General features: G+C 45.0%; 1 protein-coding gene across 1 annotated transcript; it reads right to left on the bottom strand.

Moving 5' to 3' along the window:
- Positions 1-395: 395 nt before the first annotated feature.
- On the bottom strand, positions 396-26,590 carry LOC135556089 (splicing factor, arginine/serine-rich 19-like). The gene is given in 10 exon segments (XM_064989001.1): positions 396-1,684; positions 4,340-4,468; positions 5,674-5,952; positions 20,694-20,776; positions 20,918-21,397; positions 21,400-24,696; positions 24,825-24,928; positions 25,760-25,839; positions 25,930-26,039; positions 26,416-26,590. Coding segments are annotated over 6 exon segments (4,311 nt in total). The 5' UTR covers positions 24,590-24,696; positions 24,825-24,928; positions 25,760-25,839; positions 25,930-26,039; positions 26,416-26,590; the 3' UTR covers positions 396-1,534.

The following is a 26,590-nucleotide window of genomic DNA, read 5'->3' as shown; positions in this document are numbered from 1 at the left end:
AGTCAACATGTGCCAGCATCCCTGTGGAACGCTTTGGACACTTTGTAATTTCCATGCCCTGACTAATTGAGGCTGTTCTGAAGGCACAAAGGGATGTGCAAGTACAACTCAATATTAGGAATAATGTTTGGTGAACTCTGTGTCGGCCTAAGGTTTCATGCTTTTGATTGATAAGGGAAGGGGATGGAACTGGGCCTTAATCAACTTTTTGACTAACTGACAACCTTAATAATTATATACTTACATAGTTTCGGAGGTGCTCTTGATGTTGGTTGGAGTTGACTCTTTTGGGACTATTCCATTGGTTCCAATTCTGACTGCCTGACTGGTCAAACAGTTGTAGAGATAAACTGACAGGAGTGTTCACCCACTAACAGAGACCTGACAATGAAAGGAACAAGCGCAATGATACATCCAACATAGTACACACATCCCAGGCACCCAACACGCGTTGACTCACCACATAGCTTCAACTTCCAATGTGTAAACTCATCAAGTCGCAGGGGTACTTCATTTTCATGGTTGCTTTCAATGTTTAAATTGATGTCCGTTTATTGACGGATATCACGTGGTCATGGACTAGAACAATTACTCACTAACACTAATAGAAACCAATGGAGACTCAAACAGACTTAGCACAGAGTAAGTGTCAAATTGCACCTAAAATCTATCTATGGCCAGTTTTGCAGTTCCCTACTTTAAATGGGTAGGGTAAGGATTGTGTGGAGGATAAAACTGATCCTAGATCTGCCTCTGTGTATGACAGAGAGGGATACACAGATGCGTATAATTACTTTAGGCTGGTGTTTACATTCTTAAATAACTTAAACAGTACCTACAGTATTTAAGCCTGGTTCAGAAACAGCATTGATAAAGAATCTATTACAAATAGTTCACTCAGTCAGTGACAAGTACGCTGCAAGCCTGTAAATCCATAGCTTGTAGGACAGTGACACCTTGCATTCATTTATTTCGCTCTCTGCCTAAGCACTGATCAGAGTACAAAAACCTTCAGGGTTGGTTTCCCGGACACAGATTAAGCCTGGTCTTGGACTTAAAAAGCGAACTCACTTGTGCTCAGGAAACCACCCCTCAGAGTAGACTTCAAATAAAAGACGGGAACAGAAAATCAAGTGTCAAATATCTATATTTAAACCAGCCGACCAACAACCTGACAGGTTTATACCACACAGAGAGAAAGGAGTCAGTGTAGTGTACTTACAGTATGTACAGTATGTGTGTGCGCGCACGTGTAAGTGTGTATGCACGTGTGTTCTGCATCGCTCCCATAACATTGTATTTTTTTTTATTCATATAGTGCGTGCGTATATTTTGCGGATATCTACTCAATATTTCTGTACAGCAAGACACACAGGAGACGAGAGAGGGGGCGGGGCGGTTACGAGTTTACATGGGGACAGCAAATAGGGAGGTGAATAAAACAAATGTCACTATGGCCTCAGTGGGCCCAGTCACGTGCAAAGAGTGGGCAGCAGAACCAATGGGAGTAGTGTGAGAGCGACCCCTTCTCCAATCAATAGGAGGAATCCATCTCTCTGTCCTCCCTCACTTCCTCATCCATCTTTCGACCGTGCTTCCTGAAGTACTTGTACCTCTGAACATAAAGCTTGACCAGGTTGCTCACCTTGACCGGGTTGATCTCTCCATTTCGACTGTGGCAGATCTGAGAAGCAGAGACAACCACACACACACACGTCGGTATTAGTCATAAACACACTATATCAAATTGCTGTTAAACTAACTACACAGTAATTTCGCTAGGCTGTAATTACTTACAATGTAACGTAATTACAACTTCCAATTGTTACTGTGTTGGAACATAGTTGCATATTCTGCATTATAAACCGGGTAGTTTGCATCCTGGATGCTTATTTGCTTAAACAGTATTCCAGCCTTGTGTATATTAGACAATATACCACGGGGGCCCCCCAATGGTGGAACAAACTCCCTCACAACGCCAGGACAGCGGAGTCAATCACCACCTTCCGGAGACACCTGAAACCCCACCTCTTTAAGGAATATCTAGGATAGGATAAAGTAATCCTTCTCACCCCCCCTTAAATGATTTAGATGCACTATTGTAAAGTGGCTGTTCCACTGGATGTCATAAGGTGAATTCACCAATTTGTAAGTCGCTCTGGATAAGAGCGTCTGCCAAATGACTTAAATGTAAATGGGTATGATGCAAAAATACTTGTTTACTGTCCTTTTTTTATGTTGTTTATAATAGCAATAAGGCACCTCTGAGGTTTGTGGTATATGGCCAATATACAGTTTCGCGTCGTGCATAAGAAAAGCCCTAGGCCAATGCCGTTTCAGAGAATTTGGCAGTATGTCTAACTGGCCTCACACTGAACAAAAATATAAACATACAACAATTTAAAAAGATTTTACTGAGTCACAGATCACATAAGGGAATCAATTAAATAAATAAGGCCCTAATCTATGGATTTCACATCACTGGAAATGCAGATATGCATCTATTGGTCACAGATACCTAAAAAAAAAAGTATGGGCGTGGATTAGAAAACCAGTCAGTATTTTGTGCGACCACCATCTGCCCCATGGAGCGCAAGACATCGCCGTCACATAGAGTTGATCAGGCTGTTTATTGTGGCCTGTGGAATGTTGTCACACTCTTCAATGGCTGTGAGAAGTTGATGGATGTTGACGGGAACTGGAACACGCTGTCGTAAACGTCGACCCAGAGCATCCCAAACATGCTCAATGGGTGACATATCTGGTGAGGCCATGAAAGAACTGGGACATTTTCAGCTTCCAGGAAATGTTTACAGATCCTTGCGACATGAGGCCATGTGTTATTATGCTGAAACATGAGGTGACAGCGGTAGATGAATGGCATGACAACGGGCCTCAGGATCTCATCAGTGTCTCTGTTCATTCAAATTGCCTTCGAGAAATTGCAATCGTGTTAGTTGTCTGTAGCTTATGCCTGCCCATACTTAAACCCCACCCACACCATGGACAACATTGACATCAGCATACCGTTCTCCCACACACGGTGTCTGCCATCTGCCCAGCAGAATTGAAACCCGGATTCATCCGTGAAGAGCACACTTCTCCAGCTTGCCAGTGGCCATCGAAGGTGAGCATTTGCCCACTGAAGTCAGTTACGACGCCAAAACTGTAGTCAGGTCAAGACCATGGTGAGAACTACGAGCATGCAGATGAGCTTTCCCTGAGACAGTTTCTGACAGTTTGTGCAGAAATTCTTCGGTTGTGCATACCCACAGTTTCATCAGCTGTCCGGGTGGCTGGTCTCAGACGATGCCGCAGTTGAAGAGGCCGGATGTGGAAGTCCCGGGCTGGCGTGGTTACACGTGGTCTACGGTTCTTATGAACATTACATTCTCTGGCAACAGCTCTGGTGGACATACCTGCAGCCAGCATGCCAATTGCATGCGCCATCAAAACTTGAGACATCTGTGGTAGTGACAAAACTGCACATTTTAGAGTGACCTTTTATCATTCCCAGCACAGGGTGCAACTGTGTAATGATCATGCTGTTTAATAAGCGTCTTGATATGCCACACCTATCAGGTGGATGGATTATCTTGGCAAAGGAGAATGCTCACTAACAGAGATGTAAACCAATTTGTGCACAAAATTGAGAGAAATAAGCTTTTTGTGCACATGTTATTTTTTTAAATATTATATTATAGCTCATGAAACATGGGACCAACACTTAACCTGTTGCGTTTATATTTTTGGTCAGTGTATTGGCCAATATATCACACCCCATCGGGCCTTATTGCTTAAATATTCTACACTCCCTTTGGCCTTATTTATGAAGTCTACTTCCAACAACTGCCAATACCTGTTTGTGGAAATTCTATAAACATTCACAAACAAGTCAAAAGTAATTGTATCGACACCACACCATTCAGTCTAGTAATTATGCCAATATTTTAACATTGTGTTAGCCAATCTATTAAAATGTCACAAACAGGTTGTTATTCCTATGGAACAAAATGCACCTACACTCCATTACTGAGAGACAGTACAGCCTAAACCCAAAAGCCTGACCATTTGCGGAGCAGACTTTTTTTTTTGTTCCAGCCCAGCACTAACACACCTGATTCAACTGTTTATCAAGTCATTCATAGAATAAGGTGTTTGTTTTACACCATCGAATAGCAAAGTTAACAACACTGTGCTAAGCCACGTAACACTGTGTACCTAGCCACTTAATAACAGCGTACTTGAACCATGTAATAACACTAATAACATTGTGCTAAACCATGTAATAACAAGGTAATAAGGCTAAAGCAGGTTTATGGTTAGAGGGCTGGGTTACCTTGTGCACTGCCTTTCTCAGGATGTCCTTGTAGTCGTCCTTGTTGATGTCTTTACGCTGGTAGTAAGGCTTAATGGCCAGCTTCACCTCCTCCACCGCACGCTCCTGAGTGTGGAGCTTCTTCAGGTACTGAGAGCGAGATAAATAAAATAAGAGGTGCAGTACTAGTGTTGCACGGTATACCGAAACGTCACAACTTTTCAGATACCAGAGCATGAAAAACTGTTTTGCAGTACAATTTGTTACTTTCGGTACTTCTGTCAAATGTGTCTCACGGGTCAAGCCGTTCTTATCAGCGCAGTCGACCCCTTCTTATAGAGCGCACAGTGCCTGCTCCACTTGCTAGCCTGCACTGGGAGTCTGGGCTGCATTCATATAAGCTCCCACTCATACTGCACAGAAGTTAACAGACTTGAATAATGCGACACGGCATGTAGATGTTGAAACTGTTAATTACTGATTCGCAAAACAAAGTCAATACAGACTAGAACCCTTTACAATGAAAGAATATACCAATAGTGTCCAGCTTTGTAGGCTAACTTTCCTTGCTAGGTGACAGCTAAAGCTAACATCAATTCACTACCCTAGACTTTGTTTGTGATGATATGCAAACTAAGGCATAATATTGATTTCATAGCTGATTGCCAATAAAAACTTTATGGATTCACTTATTCGGTCTCTTTCTCATCTCTCCAAAAGATGATCTATCGCCTCGTGAATGACATCATTACTCATTAAAGAGACAAACATTCTCATGAAAAAAGCTACTTCTATACAAATGCTGTTGATGAACACAATAAAATGTGTCTCAAAATGGAAGGGAAATGGTTTGTCATCTGTAGCCCCATGGAATCACCCCAAAAACAAGTTTGATAACTCAATGCATGCACACACTCCTATTGAATATGCATTCACCTGTATTGTGGATATGCTACAGATTTATTTACCATTGAAACAAATGATTACCATTATGTAGTGGCTGTCTCTGGGGAAAAAAAGTTTGTAAAAAAAAAAAAAAAAAGCTAATGTGTTGATATTTAACTCAAAAGATGCCCAACGATTGAACAGAGCAGTAGCTGAGCATATCTGTCTGGATCATGTGCCATTCTGTAACTTTGGCTAATATGCCTTTTTTTTGTTGCCTCTGTATCGTTTTGGTATTGAACATCGTGATACAAAACCTAGTATCAGTAATGAAGTCAACGTTCTGGTATTGTGCCAACACTATGCAGTACTGTACTGATAGTCAGATGACCTTATTCCTTTCCACACACATACATCAGTAATTGGAAGATATGAGAGTGGTAGAAAGACATGGTTTTTAATGGTGCTACCTTGTCAGGGTCCTTGCTCTCGTCCCAGCCTATATCACTGGAGTCTCCGGACCCTCCCGAGAACCCAGAGGGCATGAGAGGGGGCGGGGTCTGGGCACAGCCGCCACCCAAAGACATGCCAAGGTGCAGGTGGTTGGGCGGGGTTTTGGTGCATCCCACCAATGGGAGAGCGCTGTGCAGGATGAACTGAGCAGGGGTGGGGCCAGGGGAAGGAGGAACCTGGGAAGAGGAAGAAGGGGCATGCTGCGATGAATGGTTCTGATTGGTTTGGGAGAGAATCTGCAAGAGAGAGAGATGGAAGGTGTGATGAGAAATTGTTGGTTAGATATTGAACACCTTCAAAACAATCCAAGACAAATATGTAACACGTATACAGTGCCTTCAGAAAGTATTTACATCCTTTGACTTTTTCCACATTTTGATGTGTTACAGCCGGAATTTAAAATGGATTCAATTGAGACTGTCACTGGCCTCCACACAATACCCCACAATGTCAAAGTGGAATTATGTTTTTAGAAATGAAAGGCTGAAGTGTCTTTAGTCAATAAATATACAACCTCTTCAGGAGGTTCAGGACCAAAAATGTGCTTAGCAAGTCACATAAGTTGCATTGACTCACTGTGTGCAATATTGGTTATATTTTTTTTATTTAACTTCTTCAATATAGGGGGTGCTCTTTTAATTTTTGGATTAAAAAAACGTTCCCGTTTTAAACAAAATATTTTGTCACGAAAAGATGCTCGACTATGCATATAATTGACAGCTTTGGAAAGAAAACACTGACGTTTCCAAAACTGCAAAGATATTATCTGTGAGTGCCACAGAACTGATGCTACAGGCGAAACCAAAATGAAATTTCAAACAGGAAATGGCCCAGATTTTGAGGGCGCTGTGTTCCAATGTCTCCTTATATGGCTGTGAATGCGCCAGGAATGAGCCTACACTTTCTGTCTTTTCCCCAAGGTGTCTGCAGCATTGTGACGTATTTGTAGGCATATCATTGGAAGATTGACCATAAGAGACTACATTTACCAGGTGCCCGCTTGGTGTCCTCCGTCGAAATTATTGCGTAATCTCCAGCTGCGTGCATTTTACCATTTGCTTCAGAGGAGAAAGTCAACTGCCACAAATGATTTATCGAATAGATACGTGAAAAACACCTTGAGGATTGATTCTAAACAACGTTTTCCATGTTTCTGTCGATATTATGGAGTTAATTTGGAAAAAAAGTTTGGCGTTGTAATTTTCTTAGCCAAACGTGATGAACACAACGGAGCGATTTCTCCTACACAAATAATCTTTTTGGAAAAACTGAACATGAGAGTCTCCTCATTGAAAACATCCGAAGTTCTTCAAAGGTAAATGATTATATTTGAATGCTTTTCTTGTTTTTGTGAAAATATTGCCTGCTGAATGCTAGGCTTAATGCTATGCTAGCTTTCAATACTCTTGCACAAATGCTTGTGTAAATATGGTTGAAAAGCATATTTTGAAAATCTGAGATGACAGTGTTGTTAAAAGGCTAAGCTTGTGAGTGAATATGTTTCTTTCATTTAATTTGCGATTTTCATGAATAGTTAACGTTGCGTTATGCTAATGAGCTTGAGGATATGATTACGCTCCCGGATACGGGATTGCTCGACGCAAGAAGTTTACCAGGTAGGCTAGTTGAGAACAAGTTCTCATTTGCAACTGCGACCTGGCCAAGATAAAGCGAAGCAGTTCGACACATGGAATAAACAAACATACAGTCAATAAATAATACAGTAGAAAAAGTCTATATACAGTATGCGCAAATGAGGTAGAATAAAGGAGGTAAGGCAATAAATAGGCCATGGTGGCGAAGTAATTACAATATAGCAATTAAACACTGGAATGGTAGATGTGCAGAATATAGAGAGTCGGCCGAGAATGAATGAATGAATAAATAAGTGGGTGTGTGTGTGTGTGTGTGTGTATATATGTATATATGTGTGTGTGTGTGTGTGTATATGTGTGTATGTGTATGCAAATAAATATATTGGGGTGCAAAGGAGCAAGATAAATAAATACAGTATGGGGATGAGGTAGTTGGATGGGCTATTTACAGATGGGCTATGTACAGATGCAGTGATCTGTGAGCTGCTCTGACAGCTGGTGCTTAAAAGCTAGTGAGGGAGATATGAGTCTCCAGCGTCAGTGATTTTTGCAGTTCGTTCCAGTCATTGGCAGCAGAGAACTGGGAGGAAAGGCGGCCAAAGGAAGAATTGGCTTTGGGGGTGACCAGTGAGATATACCTGCTGGAGCACGTGCTACGGGTGGATGCTGCTATGATGACCAGTGAGCTGAGATAAGGCAGGGCTTTACCTAGCAGACTTGTACATGACCTGGAGCCAGTGGGTTTGGCGACGAGAATGAAGCGAGGGCAACCCAACGAGAGCGTACAGGTCGCAATGGTCGGTAGTATATGGGGCTTTGGTGACAAAACGAATGGCACTGTGATAGACTGCATCCAGTTTGTTGAGTAGAGTGTTGGAGGCAATTTTATAGATGACATCACCGAAGTCGAGGATCGGTAGGATGGTCGGTTTTACGAGGTTATGGTTGGCAGCATGAGTGAAGGATGCTTTGTTGCGAAATAGGATGCCGATTCTAGATTTAATTTTGGATTGGAGATGCTTAATGTGAGTCTGGAAGGAGAGTTTACAGTCGAACCAGTCACCTCAGTATTTGTAGTTGTCCACATATTCTAAGTTAGAACCGTCCAGAGTAGAGGTCAAACCAATTAATCGGAATGGCCAATTAATTAGGGCCGATTTCAAGTTTTCATAACAACAATCGGAAATCGGTATTTTTGGGCGCCGATATGCCGATTTTTAAAATGTATGTGTGTGTGTATATATATATATCAATATATATATTTCGCAAGGCACTGTGTATATATATATATATATATATGCGCTTTTAACGGACCTCTGAGACGATCACAGTGCAGGTGCATTTATACGGAGACTTGATTACACACAGGTGGATTGTATATATCATCATTAGTCATTTAGGTCAACATTGGATCATTCAGAGATCCTCACTGAACTTCTGGAGAGAGTTTGCTGCACTGAAAGTAAAGGGGCTGAATAATTTTGCACGCCCAATTTTCAGTTTTTGATTTGTTAAAAAAGTTTGAAATATCCAATAAATGTCATTCCACTTCATGATTGTGTCCCACTTGTTGATTCTTCACAAAAAGTTTTATATCTTACAGTTTTACATTTATACAGTTTTATATCTTTCATGTTTGAAGCCTGAAATGTGGCAAAAGGTCGCAAAGTTCAAGGGGGCCAAATACTTTCGCAAGGCACTGATATATATATATATATATATATATATATTTATTTTATACCTTTATTTAACTAGGCAAGTCAGTTAAGAACACATTCTTATTTTCAATGACTGCCTAGGAACGGTGGGTTAACTGCCTCGTTCAGGGGCAGAATGACAGATTTTCACCTTGTCAGCTCGGAGGATCCAATCTTGCAGCCTTACAGTTAACTTGTCCAACGCAATAACGACCTGCCTCTCTCTTGTTGCACTCCACAAGGAGACTGCCTGTTTGGCGAATGCAGTAAGCCAAGGTAAGTTGCTAGCTAGCAATAAACTTATCTTATAAAAAACAATCAATCATAATAACTAGTTAACTACACATGGTTGATGATATTACTAGATATTATATAGAGTGTGCTGCGTTGCATATAATCTGACTGAGCATACAAGCATACAAGTATCTAAGTATCTGACTGAGCGGTGGTAGGCAAAAGCAGGCGCGTAAACATTAATTCAAACAGCACTTTTGTGCGTTTTGCCAGCAGCTCTTCGTTGTGCGTCAAGCATTGCACTGTTTATGACTTCAAGCCTATCAATCCCCGAGATGAGGCTGGTGTAACCGAAGTGAAATGGCTAGCTAGTTAGCGCACGCTAATAGCTTTTGAAACATCACTCGCTCTGAGCCTTCTAGTAGTTATTCACAGGTAGGGTAGCCTAGTGGTTAGAGCGTTGGGCTAGTAACCGGAAGGTTGCGAGTTCAAACCCCCAAGCTGACAAGGTACAAATCTGTCGTTCTGCCCCTGAACAGGCAGTTAACCCATTGTTCCCAGGCCGTCATTGAAAATAAGAATATGTTCTTAACTGACTTGCCTGGTTAAATAAAGGTAAAATATATATATTTTTTTTTTAAATCAGTATTGTTATAATTGTCATTGTCAAAATAAATAAGTTAAAAAATATATATATTTTTTTTTAATATTTTTTATTTTTTTTTATTTTTATTTTTATTTTTTTAAATCGGCCAATTAAATCTGTATCGGCTTTTTTGGTCCTCCAATAAATCGGTATCGGCATTCAAAAATCATAATCGGTCGACCTCTAGTCCAGAGTAGTGATGCTGGACGGGAGGGCAGGTGCGGGAGCGATCGGTTGAAGAGCATGCATTTAGTTTTACTTGCATTTAAGAGCAGTTGGAGGCCACGGAAGGAGAGTTGTATGGCATTGAAGCTCGTCTGGATGTTAGTTAACACAGTGTCCAAAGAAGGGCCAGAGGTATACAAAATGGTGTCGTCGGCGTAGAGGTGGATCAGAGAATCACCAGTAGCAAGAGCGACATCATTGATGTATACAGAGAAGAGAGTTGGCCCGAGAATTGAACCCTGTGGGACTGCCAGAGGTCCGGACAACAGGCCCTCCGATTTTACACACTGAACTCTATCAGAGTTCAGGCAATCATTTGAGAAACCAAGGCTGTTGAGTCTGCTGATAAGAATGTGGTGATTGACAGAGTCGAAATCCTTGGCCAGGTTGATGAAGACGGCTGCACAGTACTGTCTTTTATCGATGGCAGTTATGATATCGTTTAGGACCTTGAGCGTGGCTGAGGTGCGCCCATGACCAGCTCTGAAACCAGATTGCATAGCAGAGAAGGTATGGTGGGATTCGAAATGGTCGGTAATCGGTTTGTTAACTTGGCTTTTCGAAGACCTTAGAAAGGCAGGGTAGGATAGATATAGGTCTGTAGCAGTTTGGGTTTAGAGTGTATCCCCCTTTGAAGAGGGGGATGACCGCAGCAGCTTTCCAATCTTTTGGAATCTGACAATACGAAAGAGAGGTTGAACAGGCTAGTGATAGGGGTTGCAACAATTTCAGCAAGATAATTTTAGAAAGAGAGGGTCCAGATTGTCTAGCCCGGCTGATAATAGCATTTAACATTATTTTTGAATTACTTCCTCATCTCTGTAACCCACACATACAATTATCTGAAAAGGTCCCTCAGTCAAGTAGTGCATTTCAAACACAGATTCAATCACAAAGATCAGGGAGTTTTCCAATGCCTTGCAGACATTGAATATCCCTTTGTGCATGGTGAAGTTATTAATTACACTTTGAATGGTGCAGCAATACACCCAATCACTAAAAAGATACAGGAGTCCTTCCTAACTCAGTTGCCGGAGAGGAAGGAAACCCCTCAGGGATTTCACCATGAGGCCAATGGTGATAAAAAAGAAGCTTTTTAAATCCCTCCCAATTTCGATATTGTCTCATTACTGCAACGGTTTCGGGAGGCGAAGGTCGAGTCATGCGTCCTCCAAAACATGACCCGCCCGCTTAACTCAGAAGAACCAATGTGTGGAAGCAAACACCGTTCACCTGATGACCGAGGTCAGTCTGCAGGTGCCCAGCCCGCCACAAGGAGTCACTAGAGCATGATATGCCAAGTAAAGTCCCCCCTGCCCAACCCTCCACTAACCCAGACGACGCTGGGCCAATTGTGCGCAGCCCTATGGGACTCCCGATCATGGCCGGTCGTGATAAAGCCTGGGACTGAACCCTGAGCATTATAGTGACGCCACTAGCACTGCAACACAGACAGGTGCGCCACTCGGGAGGCTCAACCAACGGTGATAGAAAACGGAGGATGGACCAACAACATTGTAGTTATGCAACAATACTAACCCAGTGAAAAGGAACCCTGTACAGAAAAATATTCCAAAACATGCATCCTGTTTGCACTAAAGTAAAACAGCAAAAATTGTGGCAAAGAAATTAATTTTTGTCCTGAATACAAAGCATTATGTTGGTGCTAACAACACTTCAGAGTACCACTCTTCATATTTTCAAGCATGGTGGTGGCTGCATCATGTTATGGGTATGCTGGTAATCGGCAAGGACTAGAGATTGTCGTTGTATAAAAAGAAACGGAATAGATCTAAGCAGAGGCAAAATCCTATAGGATAACGTGATTCAGTCTGCGTTCCAACAGACACTTGGAGACAAATTCACCTTTCAGCAGAACAATAATCTAGAACACCAGGCAAATGTACACTGGAGTTGCTTACCAAGACAACATTGAATGTTCCTAAGTGGCCTAGTTACAGTTTTAACTTAAATCTGCTTGAAAATCAAATATTATTTGACACAAATAGTCCAGGTGGCCATTTGATTAATTGTTCAGCAGTCTTAAGGCTTGGGGGCACAACCCTCTGTAGCGCCTTACGGTCAGATGCCAAGCAGTTGCCATACCAGGCGCTGATTCAACCGGACATATTCAAATCAACCTCATCCCAGACTGCTGTCCCCACATGCTTCAAGATGGCCACCATTGTTCCTGTTCCCAAGAAAGCTCATGTAACTGAACTAAATGACTACTGCCCAGTAGCACTCATTTCTGTCAAGGATCATATCACCTCCACCCTATCTGTTACCCTCGACCCACTCCAATTTGCTTTCCGCCCCAATAGGTCCACAGACGATGCAATCGCCATCATGCTGCACACTGCCCTATCCCATCTGGACAAAAGGAATACCTATGTAAGAATGCTGTTCATTGACTACTGCACAGCATTCAACCCCATAGTACCCTCCAAACTCATCATTAAGCTTTGGACCCTGGATCTCGACCCCACCCTGAGCAACTTGGTCTTGGACTTCCTGACGGGTCACCCCCCAGGTGGTGAAGGTAGGAAACAACATCTCCACTTTGCTAATCCTTAACACTGGGGCCCCACAAGGGTGTGTTCTCTGCCCTCTCCTGTACTCCTTGTTCACCCACGACTGCATGGCCATGCACGGCTCCAACTCAGTCAAAGTTTACAGACGACACTAGTGGTAGACTTGACTGCCAACAACGAGACAGCCTCCAGGGAGGTGAGGACCCTTCGGAGTGTGGTGTCAGGAAAATAACATCTCACTCAATGTCAGCAAAACAAAAGAGATGATTGTGGACTTCAGGAAACAGCAAAGGGAGCACCCCCCTATTTACATTGACGGGACAGCAGTGGAAGGTTTTAAGTTCCTCTGTGTACATATCACGGGCAAACTGAAATGGTCCACCCACACGGACAGTGTGGTGAAGAACGCACAACAGCGCCACTTCAACCACAGGAGGCTGAAAAAAAACGTGGTTTGTCACCGAAAACCCTCACTAACTTTTACAGGTGCACAATTGAGAGCATCCTGTCGGGCTGTATCACCGCCTGGTACGGCAACTGCACTGCCTACAACTGCAGGACTCTCCAGAGGGTGGTGTGGTCTGCACAACGTATCATCAGGGGCAGCCTACCTGCCCTCCAGGACACCGACAACACCCGATGTCACAGGAAGACAAAAAAGATCATCAAGGACAATGACCACCCGAGCCACTAACTGTTCACCCCACTTCCATCCAGAAGGCAAGGTCTTCTATCTCAAGGCCATCAGACTGTTAAACAGCCACCACTAACATTGAGTGGCTGCTGCCAACACACTGACTCAACTCCAGCCACTTTAATAATGGGAATTGATGGGAAATTATGTAAAATATATCACTAGCCACTTTAAACAATGCTACTTAATCTAATGTTTACATACCCTACAGTATTCATCTAATATGTATACGTATATACTGTACTCTATATCATCTACCGCATCTTTATGTAATACATGTATCACTAGCCACTTTAACTATGCCACTTTGTTTACATACTCATCTCATATGTATATACTGTACTCGAGACCATCTACTGTATCTTGCCTATGCTGCTCTGTACCATCACTCATTCATATATCTTTATGTACATATTCTTTATCCCCTTACACTTGTGTGTATAGGACAGTAGTTTTGGAATTGTTAGTTAGATTACTTGTTGGTTATTACTGCATTGTCGGAACTAGAAGCACAAGCATTTCGCTACACTCGCATTAACATCTGCTAACCATGTGTATGTGACAAATAAAATTTGATTTGATTTTCTAAGTGCATCAGAGCTGGGACAGAGAGATAGTAGCTGTTTTTCAATCTCAAGGCCATCAGATTGTTAAAACAGCCACCAATAGCACAGAGAGGGGGCTGCCTACTTACAGACTTGATATCATTGGGCACTTTAATAAAAGGAACTAGTCACTTCAATAATGCCACTTTAAGAACGTTTACATATCTCACATTACTGATCTCATATGTATATACTGTATCCTTAACTATCTATTCTTTACTATCTATTGCATCTTAGCTGCTCGGTCACTGCTCATCTATATATTTATACTTATATATTCTCATCCCATTCCTTTACTAGATTGTGTGTATTAGGTTTTGTTGTGGACTTTGTTAGATATTACCCCTTAGATACTGCTGCACTGTCGGATCTAGAAGCAAAAGCATTTCGCTACACTCGCAATAACATCTGCTAACCATGTTTATGTTCGCAATAACATTTGATTTGAACCAATCAGGATGCTCTCAATAGTGCAGCTGTAGAACTTTGAGGATCTGGGGACCCATGCCAAATCTTTTCAGTTTCCTGAGAGGGAAAAAGGTGTTGTCATGCTCTCTTCACGACTGCCTTGGTGTGTTTGGACCAAGATAGTTTCTTGGTGATGTGGACACCAAGGAACTTGAAACTCTCGACCCGCTCCATAACAGCCCTGTTGATGTGAACGGGGGCGTGTCTAGCCCTCCTTTTCCTGTAGTCCACGATCAGCTCCTTTGTCTTGATCATGTTGAGGGGGAGGTTGTTGTCCTGGCACTACACTGCCAGGTCTCCAACCTCTTCCCTATAGGCTGTCTCATTGTTGTCGGTGGTCAGGCCTACCACTGTTGTGTCATCAGCAAACTTAATGATGGTGTTCGAGTTGTGCCTGGCCACACAGTTGTGGGTGAACAGGGAGTACAGGAGGGGAATAAGCATGCACCCGAGAGGCCCCCTGTTTAGGATCAGCATGGCAGATGTGTTGTTGCCTACCCTTACCACCTGGGGGTGGCCCGTCAGGAAGTCCAGGATCCAGTTGCAGAGGGAGGTGTTTAGTCCCAGGGTCCTTAGCTTAGGGATGAGCTTTGTGGGCACGATGGTGTTGAATGCTGAGCTGTAGTCAATGAAAAACATTCTCACATAGGTGTTTCTTTTGTCCAGGTGGGAAAGGGCAGTGTGGAGTGCAATTGAGATTAAGTCATCTGAGGATCTGTTAGGGCGGTATACAAATTGGAGTGGATCTAGGGTTTATGGGATAATGGTGTTGATATGAGCCATGATCAGCCTTTCAAACCACTTCATGGCTACCAATATGAGTGCTATGGGGCAGTAGTCATTTAGGCAGGTTAACTTCGCTTTCTTTGCCACAGGGACTATGGTGTTCTGCTTGAAACATGTAGGAATTACAGACTCAGTCAGGGAGAGGTTGAAAATGTCAGTGAAGACGCTTGCCAGTTGGTCCAACAGTGCATTGAGTAAATGTCCAGGTAATCCGTCTGGCCCCACAGCCTTGTGAATGTTGACCTGTTTAAAAGTTCTTGCACACGTCGGCTGCGGAGAGCCTGATCCTACAGATGTCTGGAACAGCTGGTGCTCTCATGCATGCGTCGGTGTTGCTTGCCTCGAAGCAAGCATCAAAAGGCAATTAGCCCATATGGTATACAAGCATCACTGGGCAGCTTGCGGCTGGGTTTCCCTTTGTAGTCCGTAATAGTTTGCAAACTCTGCCACATCCGACAAATGTCAGAGCCGGCGTAGTAAGATTCAATCTTACTCCTGTATTGATGCTTGCCTGTTTGATGGTTAATCTGAGGGCATAATGGTTCGTATAAGCGTCTGGATTAGTGTCCCGCTCCTTGAAAGCGGCAGCTCTAGCCTTTAGCTTGGTACAGATGTTGCCTGTAATCCATGGCTTCTGTACAGTCATTATGAGGATGGCGTCGTCGATGCACTTATTGATGAGGCCGATGACTAATGTGGTTCTCTCCTCAAACCCATAGGATGAATCCCGGAACATATTCCAGACTGTGCTATCAAAACAGTCCTGTAGCATAGCATCCGCATTAGAGGTCGACTGATGATGAAATTTTCAACTCCGATACCGATTATTGGAGGACCAAAAAAAGCCAATACCGATTAAAATCAGCCAATTTTTTAAATGTATTTATTTGTAATAATGACAATTACAACTATACTGAATGAACACTTATTTTAACTTATTACACTGCTCAAAAAATAAAGGGAACACTTAAACAACACAATATAACTCCAAGTCAATCACACTTCTGTGAAAACAAACTGTCCACTTAGAAAGCAACACTGATTGACAATAAATTTCACATGCTGTTGTACAAATGGAATAGACAACAGGTGGAAATTATAGGCAATTAGCAAGACAACACCAATAAAGGAGTGGTTCTGCAGGTGGTGACCACAGAGCACTTCTCAGTTCCTATGCTTCCTGGCTGATGTTTTGGTCACTTTTGAATGCTGGCGGTGCTTTCACTCTAGTGGTAGCATGAGACGGAGTCTACAACCCACACAAGTGGCTCAGGTAGTGCAGCTCATCCAGGATGGCACATCAATGCGAGCTGTGGCAAGAAGGTTTGCTGTGTCTGTCAGCGTAGTGTCCAGAGCATGGAGGCGCTACAAGGAGACAGGCCAGTACATCAGGAGACGTGGAGGAGGCCGTAGGAGGGCAACAACACAGCAGCAGGACCGCTACCTCCGCCTTTGTGCAATGAGGAGCACTGCCAGAGCCCTGCAAAATGACCTCCAGCAGGCCACAAATGTGCATGTGTCTGATCAAACGGTCAGAAACAGACTCCATGAGGGTGGTATGAGGGCCCGACGTCCACAGGTGGGGGTTGTGCTTACAGCCCAACACCGTGCAGGTCATTTACATTTGGCATTTGCCAGAGAACACCAAGATTGGCAAAATCGCCACTGGCGCCCTGTGCTCTTCACAGATGAAAGCAGGTTCACACTGAGCACATGTGACAGAGTCTGTAAACGCCGTGGAGAATGTTCTGCTGCTTGTAACATCCTCCAGCATGACCGGTTTGGCGGTGGGTCAGTCATGGTGTGGGGTGGAATTTCTTTGGGGGGCCGCACAGCCCGCCATGTGCTCGCCAGAGGTAGCCTGACTGCCATTAGGTACCGAGATGAGATCCTCAGACCCTTTGTGAGACCATATGCTGGTGCGGTTGGCCCTGGGTTCCTCCTAATGCAAGACAATGCTAGACCTCATGTGGCTGGAGTGTGTCAGCAGTTCCTGCAAGAGGATGGCATTGATGCTATGGACTGGCCCGCCCGTTCCCCAGACCTGAATCCAATTGATTTGATTTTGATTTGATTTGAATTGAGCACATCATGTCTCGCTCCATCCACCAACGCCACGTTGCACCACAGACTGTCCAGGAGTTGGCGGATGCTTTAGTCCAGGTCTGGGAGGAGATCCCTCAGGAAACCATCCGCCACCTCATCAGGAGCATGCCATACAGGTATGTGGAGGCCACACACACTACTGAGCCTCATTTTGACTTGTTTTAAGGACATTTCATCAAAGTTGGATCAGACTGTAGTGTGGTTTTCCACTTTAATTTTGAGTGTGACTCCAAATCCAGACCTCCATGGGTTGATAAATTTGATTTACATTGATAATTTGTGTGATTTTGTTGTCAGCACATTCAACTATGTAAAGAAAAAAGTAATCAAAATAATCAAAATATTTCATTCATTCAGATCTAGGATGTGTTATTTTAGTGTTCCCTTTATTTTTTGAGCAGTGTATAATACATCAAAATCAATTTAGCCTCAAATAAACAATAAAACATGTTCAATTTGGTTTAAATAATGCAAAAACAAAGTATTGGAGAAAGTCTGTGTTGCCAAGCAACAGCCCCAAAACATCACTGTTCTAGATCAGAACTGCATGGAGGAATGGGCCAAAATACCAGCAACAGTGTGTGAAAACCTTGTGAAGACTTACAGAAAACGTTTGACCTCTGTCATTGCCAACAAAGGGTATATAACAAAGTATTGAGATAAACTTCGGTTATTGACCAAATACTTATTTTCCACCATAATTTGCAAATAAATTCATTAAAAATCCTACAATGTTATTTTCTGGATTTTTTTTCTCATTTTGTCTGTCATAGTTGAAGTGTACCTATGATGAAAATTACGGGCCTCTCATCTTTTTAAGTGAAAGAACTTGCACAATTGGTGGCTTACTAAATACTTTTTTGCCCCACTGCACATTCGTGCAACGATTGTGCTTTTTCACAAATGCACTTTTGTTAAATCATCCCCCGTTTTTGTTAAATCATCCCCCGTTTCGTGAAATTGGCTGTCTTTGCATGTCACTGCATGTACCCTGACTGCGTCGCACAGAACGCAGGAGAAGTGACACAATTTCCCTAGTTAAAAGAAATTCATGTTAGCAGGAAATATTAACTAAATACGCAGGTTTAAAAATATATAGTTGTGTATTGATTTTTAAAAAAGGCGTTGATGTTTATGGTTAGATACACATTTGTGCAACGACAGTGTTTTTTTCGCGGATGCACTTGTTAAATCACCTGTTTGGCGAAGTAGGCTATGATTCAATGATAAATTAACAGGCACCATATCGATTATATGCAACGCAGGACAAGCTAGATAAACTAATAATATCATCAACCATGTGTAGTTAACTAGTGATTAGGTTAAGATTGATGTTTTTTTTATAAGATAAGTTTAATGCTAGCTATCACCTTAACTTGGCTCCCTTCCTGCACTCACATAACAGGTAGTCAGCCTGCCACGCAGTCTCCTCGTGGAGTGCAATGTAATCGGCCATGATCGGTGTCCAAAAATGCTGATTACCGATTGTTATGAAAACTTGAAATCGGCTCCAATTAAATCGTCCATTCCGATTAATTGGTCGACCTCTATTCCGCATCATATGACCACTTCCGTATTGAGCGTGTCACTGGTACTTCCTGCTTTAGTTTTAGCTTGTAAGCAGGAATCAGGAGGATAGAATTATGGTCAGATTTGCCAAATGGAGGGCGTTGAACAAGTGTGTCTCCATGTGTGGAGTAGGTGGTCTAGAGTTTTTTCCCCTTTGGTGACATGTGACATGCTTGTAGAAATGGATTTAAGTTTGCCGACATTAAAGTCCCCGGACACTAGAAGCGCCGCTTCTGGATGAGCATCGGTTTGTGATGGTGAATAGACGGCTACGAAAAATATAGAAAAAAAACTTGGTCGACTTGCTTAGTTCAATAATGGTAAAATTAAAATTGACACAAAACAAATTGTGTCGTCTACAGCTTATCATGAGGTACTCCACCTCAGGCGAGAAATACCTCAACTTCCTTAATATTAGACATCGTGCACCAGCTGTTATTGACAAATAGACACACCACCACCCCTCTTCTTACCGGACGTAGAAAAACCCAGCCAACTGTTTATTATCCGTATTGTCGTTCAGCCACGACTCGGTGAAACAGGTTTTAATGTCTCGTTGGTAGGATAGTCTTGAACGGAGCTCATCCAGCTCATCAAACGCATTAACCTGTAGTGACGCCCAGCCCGTGAACGGGACCGTTATCATCATCTGACACTAATTAGCATAAAGCAACAGACATAAATCTTCCTAGAAAATATTCCTATTCGTGAAAATCACAAGTGCAATATATTGGAACACAGCTTAGCTTTTTGTTAATCACCCTGTCATCTCAGATTTTCAAAATATGCTTTACAGCCAACGCTAGACAAGCATTTGTGTAAGTTTATCATAGCCTAGCATAGCATTATGCCTTGCTAGCAGCAGGCAAACTTGTCACGGAAATCAGAAAAGCAATCGAATTAAATTGTTTATCTTTGGATGTTTTCACTCAAGAGACTCCCAGGTAGACAGCCAAAGTTCATTTTTTCCCAAAATATTATTTTTTTAGGCGAAATAGCTCCATTTGTTCTTCACGTTTGGCTGAGAAATCGCCCGGAAATTGCGGTCACCACAATGCCGAAAAATATTCCAAATTCGCTCCATAATATCGACAGAAAAATGGCAAACGTTGTTTAGAATCCATCCTCAAGGTATTTTTTAATATCTATTCGATAATATATCCGTCGGGACAATTCCTTTTTCTCTAGGACCGATTGGAGTAATGGATACCTCTGCACTTTACGCGAAAATCTCTCTCGGAGCCAGCATGTGACCACTTACGCAATGTGACCCATACGGCTATTCTTCAACAGAAATGCATAAAACTACGTCACAATGCTGTAGACACGTTGGGGAATACGTAGAAAGCGTAAGCTCGTTGATGGTACATTCACAGCCATATAGGGAGTCATTGGAACGCAGCGCTTTCAAAGCCTGGGGCACTTCCGGATTGGATTTTTCTCAGGCTTTTACCTGCAACATCAGTTCTGTTATACTCACAGACAATATCTTTACAGTTTTGGAAACGTTAGAGTGTTTTCTATCCAAAGCTGTCAATTATATGCATATTCTAACATCTTTTCCTGACAAAATATCCCGTTTAAAATGGGAACCTTTTTTTTCAAAAATGAAAATACTGCCCCCTAACACCAAGAGTTAACACTTTTTTGGTTACTACATAATTGCATGTGTGTTATCTCCTTGTTTAGATGTCTTCACTATTATTCTACAATGTAGAAAATAGTAAATGAGTAGGTGTGTCCAAACATTTAACTAGTACTGTATATATACCCCCACACTGATAACGGAATATAATAATTACTCAAAGACACACACACCTGGCTGGTAGCATGGATGAACTCCTGGGCTTTGGCTCTACTTGCGATATTGGCCTCTTCCATCTTAAACAGCAAAGCTGTCACTGAAATACAGAGAGCATGGGGTTAGTAAAACCTTGTTACATATTATATACACTTCATAGTAGCAACAGGAATACACAAAAACGTACCAAAACTGCACCTGTTGACATTATTATAATGAATGCTACTGACAAGAGACTTACATGCTAAAACTCCTCCGGCCGTGCAGTCCACTCCTGTCTGCAGACTCCAAGGGAGGGTAGGGGCAGCAGGAGGGGGAGGTGGGGGCGGTGGCAGCTTGTTTGCCGAGGAGGAAGAAACAGAAGAGGAGGAAGAGGAGGAGGGGTCTGTGGAGGAAGGAGGAAGGGAAAGCGAGACGAGGGCAGAGACAGATGAGGAGGAACAAGGGGGTGAGGCCAGGGATTTGGGGTCTTCGTCTAGAGGGAGTGGCTTCATGTTGGAGGGGCCGTACTGTGAGAGGCTTCCCCCCTGGGACGAGGGACTGGAGGGGGACAGGTTGAGGGTGCTCTGGGTCTGAGCGGGGCAGTCCTCGGGTAGGAAAGAGGGCTCAGGGGTCTTACAGCTGCTGTCCACTGTCTGAGAGTCGGGAGATGACTCCCGAGCATCACGCGAGGCGGTGAGGGAGGGCGGGGGGGTGTGGGGGGGTGAGGAGGACGGGGGAGGACCCCGGTGGAAGAGGATGATGAAGAGGATGAGGAAGGGGTTGGACCAGCTGGACCAGAGTGCGGACTGGAGGGTTTAGCCCCCACTCCTGATTGGATGTCGGAGGAAGACCCACCCCAGCCGCCGCCCTCAGAGCTACAGTTGGCTATAGCGCTATCCACGTCCGTCAAACCGCTGGCTAGGCCTTTCTCTCCCCGCGTCTTCTTCGCCAGCCGCCTCCTACGCTTGGTTGCTAGGGACAATGAGGGCGAAGACGCCGAGGACGATGTGGAGGTGGTAGAGCTGGGCTTGGCCTTCTTGGACTTCAGCGCTGCCACCGTGGGATTAGCCAGGAAGGAAGAAGGTGGAACGGCCAGGGAACTGCGTTTGCCCACCTTCCCCAGGTCCTTGTTGCGTCCACTCAGCAATAGAGGCTCAGAGCATGGCTTGAGGAACGGAGATCTGCTCTCATTGTCCCTCCTAAAGACCACGGCAATGGAGCCTCCCACCACCGGCCCCCCAGAGCCCCCTACTGGTCCGCCCACCCCGAGGAGCTCCATGCCCAGCTTCCCCGAGCCCACCAGGCCGCCCGTGGTGCTGCTCACACCCTCGCGCACCAGCACTGACACTTTGGACTGCAGCTTGGCTTTCCTCCCACCGCCACTTAATTTCTTGGACCTGCCAGACCGACCAGACTCTTTCTTTCCTCCTTTTTCCCCACGCTCTTTCTCCTTCCCTATCTTCCACCCTCGTTTGGCCGAGGGGAGGGTGGCTGGGGCGGAGGCCAGGCCGGGGGTGGCCTGGGTTGGGGAGAGTGAGGAGGTGGAGAGCTCCTTACCTTTAGGTCTAACCGAGGAGGAAGAGGACGACTTGGACTGACCAGCTTTCTTGCCCGTTCGTGATTTCTTCTTGAAGTGGTGGCGTCCAGGTTTGGTAGCGGTCTTGGGTTTGGCGCTGAGGGCAGCGGGTTCCAGAAGCTGGGGAGGGGAGTCTTCTATAGAGGGGTGGTCTGAATCCAGAGCCTCCCCGTCCAGAGAATGCATGTCTATCTCCAGTTTGTCTGAGAAGTGGTCCGAGTCATAGCCATGGTAATGTGACGGCGGAGAGAGGGAGAGGCTCCCACCCTGGCCAATGCTGTCTTCCAACTCTTCGTCCGAGCGCCGATGGCTCTTCTTCTTCCTCTTGTGGGGCTTTTCGGAGCCCTGGGAGGGGCTGCGGGGGGAGGATGGAGCCAGCGGGGGGGATCCGGGGAGAGTGGTGGTGGTGGTCGTGGTGACCGTGATGGTGCGCTTGATGGCGAACAGGTCAGAGCCATTGAGATCTTGGATGGATGGCGGCACCACGGGTCGACCATCTCGACGTCTCTCCCTGTCCCTTTCTCTGTGCCTTTCTCTGTGCCTTTCTCTGTCCTGGTGCCTTTCTCTGTGCCTTTCTCTGTCCTGGTGCCTGTCCATTTCCCGGTGCCTTGGTTCTACGCTTCCTTTGGACCTCTTGGAGCTGCCTCTTTCTCGACTGGACGATTTGCGGACACCGTCTCGCTCTCTTTCCCTCTTTATCCGGCTAGAGTCTCCATCCCTCTCCCTTCTCCGGGTGTCATCTTTCTTTCTGTCCTTGTCTCGATCACCGTCTCGTTCCCCAACTCTGTCTCTGTATCGGTCTCTGTTATTCTCTCTGTCTCTCTCTCTGTGTCGGTCCTCTGAAGTGTTTGACCAGGAGCGGCCCCCGTGGGCCTGCTGCGCTGAGGTGTTTTGTGAGCGGGGGCGAGCTGAAGATTCCGGGGTGCTCCGTCGTCTCTTCTTCCTCTTCCTGCTGTCGCTTCTGCTGCTCCTCCCCCTCTCCTTCTCCACTTCTGTTTTCTTCTCTTTCTCACTCCGCCGCCCCCTCTCCCTGTGTCTTTCCTTCCTCTCCCCACCATTCTCTCTACCACCACCCTTTTCTTTCCTTTTCTTCCTCCTCTTCTCCTCCTCCTGCTCCTCCTCCCCTACCTTGCACCCCTTTCGCTTGCGCCGCTCCCTCTCCTTGGAGCTCTTGCGGCTCTTGTCCTTCTCGGCAGTGAGCGGGGAGGGGGCCAGAGGGACGGTGTGAGGAGACGGTGGGAGGTGCTGAGGCGAGAGGGAAGAGGGGAAGGAGGAGCGGTATCTCGCATTACGCCGGCTGACCAGCTTCCTCCTCAGATCTCCTACCCCGACCACCACCAGCTCCTCCTCCTCCTCTTCTTCCTCCTCCTCCTCATCCATGGGCTCCCCATCCTCCCTGCCAGGCATCACCAGCCCCGCCCAGTCCCCCTCAGCCCGCACCGACACAAAGCTATCCCCGTCCAACACCCTCAGGATCCTCTCCGGCTTGGCTCCCCTGTGGAGGAAAGGACTGCCAGAGGATATGGGGAGGACGAGAGGAAGGACTCCTTCCCGGCCTCTCTCCTCCCTATTTCCTCCATCCCTCTCAGTGGCCCCAACGATCTCACCCTCCTCAATCTCAGAGTGGTCCGAGTGGTTTGCCTTCTCTCTCCTGTCCCGTACTTTCACACGGGGTTCTTTGGTTCGGTCCAGCCTCCTCCGAAGGGGGAGAGGGAGGGAGCGAGGTGAGAGCGGGGGAACAGAGAGAGCGTCCGTGGAGTCTGGAGGAGCATTGTCTTTCCCCTCTCCTCCTGTCCTCCCCATCTCTACCTTCCTTCTCTTCCCTCTAGCATCGCTCCCCTTGCTGCTCAGGCTGTTCCCTCTCTCCCTCCCTCCCCCCGTCTCACACTCCTCTTCCTCTCTCTCTGAGGGGGGAGAGCCGGTCGGATCAAAGGGGTCGTACTTTTCCCCTTCCTCCTCCGCCGCTCTTTCCTCTCTCTCTCCTTCCGTGGGGTGAAATGGGTCGTAAATCTCCGTCTCGAGCTCGTTTTGTCCGTTGGTGCCCACAAGGGGTGAGAGGCATAACAAGGGATCGGAGGAGGAGAACGAGGGGTCAGAGTGAGAGGGGGGAGCCAGAGAGGCAGAAGTGGAGGACACCACATCACCCATCATCATGCTGTTGGCACTTCCCTCCTGGATATCATTGTTGTAGCTGGTTGCCACGGCACCAGGAGAGGAGGATGAAGAGGAAGGTGGGGAGGCGGGAGAGGAGGAAGATGTGGAGGTAGGCAGGGGGCTCTTGGCAGTCTCTGTGATCCCATGAGGAGGAGGGACATCAGGCATCCCTTTAAGGCATGGGATTTGAGTTAAGTCCATGGCCAGGATGGGAGCTGGGCCTGGGGTAAGCTGTAGTCCAGAACTCTGTGGAGCCTGGGGTTGTGGGTGGAGGAGGGATACTGAAGGTCGGGGATCAAAGAGCAACCCTGAAAGATGAGACAAGAAATGTTAGGCCTTTATCAACCACCTGGGTCCCACAATCTGTCAAGTGTGTGTGTGTTTGGGGGAAGTAGAGTCCTATATGTGTGTATTAGAGTTGGTACAAAATATTTACCTGTCTTCCAGCTGCCTATGCCAGGGGCGACAGTGGACAGGATACTGAGCAGTAACGAGCCTTCCACTCTCACCTCAGCTGTCAACTACACTTCAAGGTCAGAACTGGAATACAAATACATCACTCATGAAACCACGCAGTGGAACTGGCACATCATAATTCCCTGTTATGCAATTCATTATATAGGGTGTCTCACTCTCCCATACATTTCAGATGACTTTTCACTCTGACATCCTCTCCTTAGTCAGGCATGTGATTTTGGCCCCAATTTAGCTGTCCCAGACAAGTTTGAAATCGGAGACAAAATACCCATGGTGTTGCCTACTCGAAGCTCGCAGCTGTCACCGATGCTCGTTTAATGTGAGCAAGTCAGAGAAGAAATCTGAGGGCTACAGATCCGTCTATGAGACATCCCAATACGTTCTAAAATGTTGGATTTTATTGTCATAAAATCTGCAATGCTCTTGTAGAGTGACATGTTTAACGACAAGTTGAGAATGGTGATCAGCAAAAGCCAATGAGATCCTACCAGTGATGACATATCACATCAGCCAGAATGTGTACAAGAGCAATGACTACTACTAGCATGCATTTGTACTTGTCTTTAACCAAAGCGTCAAATCATTACAGCTCTGAAGTTGACAAGCAATGTTACCCAATTCTAAATGTATTGGCTTGACATTTCAACTCTGTATGGCAAGCGTGAATGTATGACTGAAAACGTTTATGAGGCGGCTTTGAGCCACAGCTCGTTCTAATTTACATATTTTTTCGCAAGACAGTGTGGTATCGCGAATCCTCACGACCAAGGGAATAATTTTATACGTGTGTGACCCCAGTCTCTGCCTCTTCGTTTAGTGTGTGCACCACTACGTTGGCAGGACAAAAAATTACAGGAAAGATTTTAAAATGCATGTAGCGTAGGCCGGCATTACCTGCCGAGGAGATGCTGTGGATAGCAGTGAAGAGAGACCAAGCAGGAAAGTGTTTCGGGGGTTGCAGTAATGGCAGCTCCCTATATGAAGGGGACAGACAAACACACACATTAATAGCTGCTACAGTCAATGGAAGAGCTTAAAACACACACACACACAATAACACTCACCAGTTCGCTAGGCTCGTCATCTGGGTTCTCCCTATCACCTTGGTAACACCTCAACCTCGTCCTACTCCTTTCTTCATCCTTCTCTGTTTCCTCTTCGCCGGAGTCTTTGTCTGATGATACATAACTTAAGTCAAATACAATTTTGAAGAATCTTGCAGTGTCGTGTGTGACGATGTTAGCTAGCTATCTAATTAGCCATTGCATTAACTGGAAGTGGCAAGCTAACTCTAGCTGTTGCAAAATACCTGGATCAGGCGGCACTCTCGTCTGTTGCTTGCAACACCAGTTGACCTGGCTGGTAAACTACAAACTAACTTAACTAGTAAATACACTTGATCACTGAAACTAGTTATAATCGTCACGTTTTCACTGGAATCAGATTCGTCGCTAGCTAGCCAGACCTGCCAGAAATAGCAGTAACGTTAGCTAGCTAGCCAGGTTTGCTAACGTTAGCTCTCCTCCTAGCTACACCGGTCAAATACATACCTTAGATCCAGTTATGTTTTGTCCGTTTAAATCCACAATCTTCAACTAACGATTATTTTCTAAAACGTGACATTTACGTTTAAAATACAGTATTAAATGTTGAGATATTGTTAAAAGCACATTAAGAGGCCCATCCCATCCATCGCCGACATTTTACTTCCCTTCACTTGAAACA

This window comes from Oncorhynchus masou, chromosome 15 (assembly GCF_036934945.1).
Source record: "Oncorhynchus masou masou isolate Uvic2021 chromosome 15, UVic_Omas_1.1, whole genome shotgun sequence".
NCBI lineage: Eukaryota > Metazoa > Chordata > Actinopteri > Salmoniformes > Salmonidae > Oncorhynchus > Oncorhynchus masou.
This window is presented reverse-complemented; position numbering and strand designations above follow the sequence as displayed.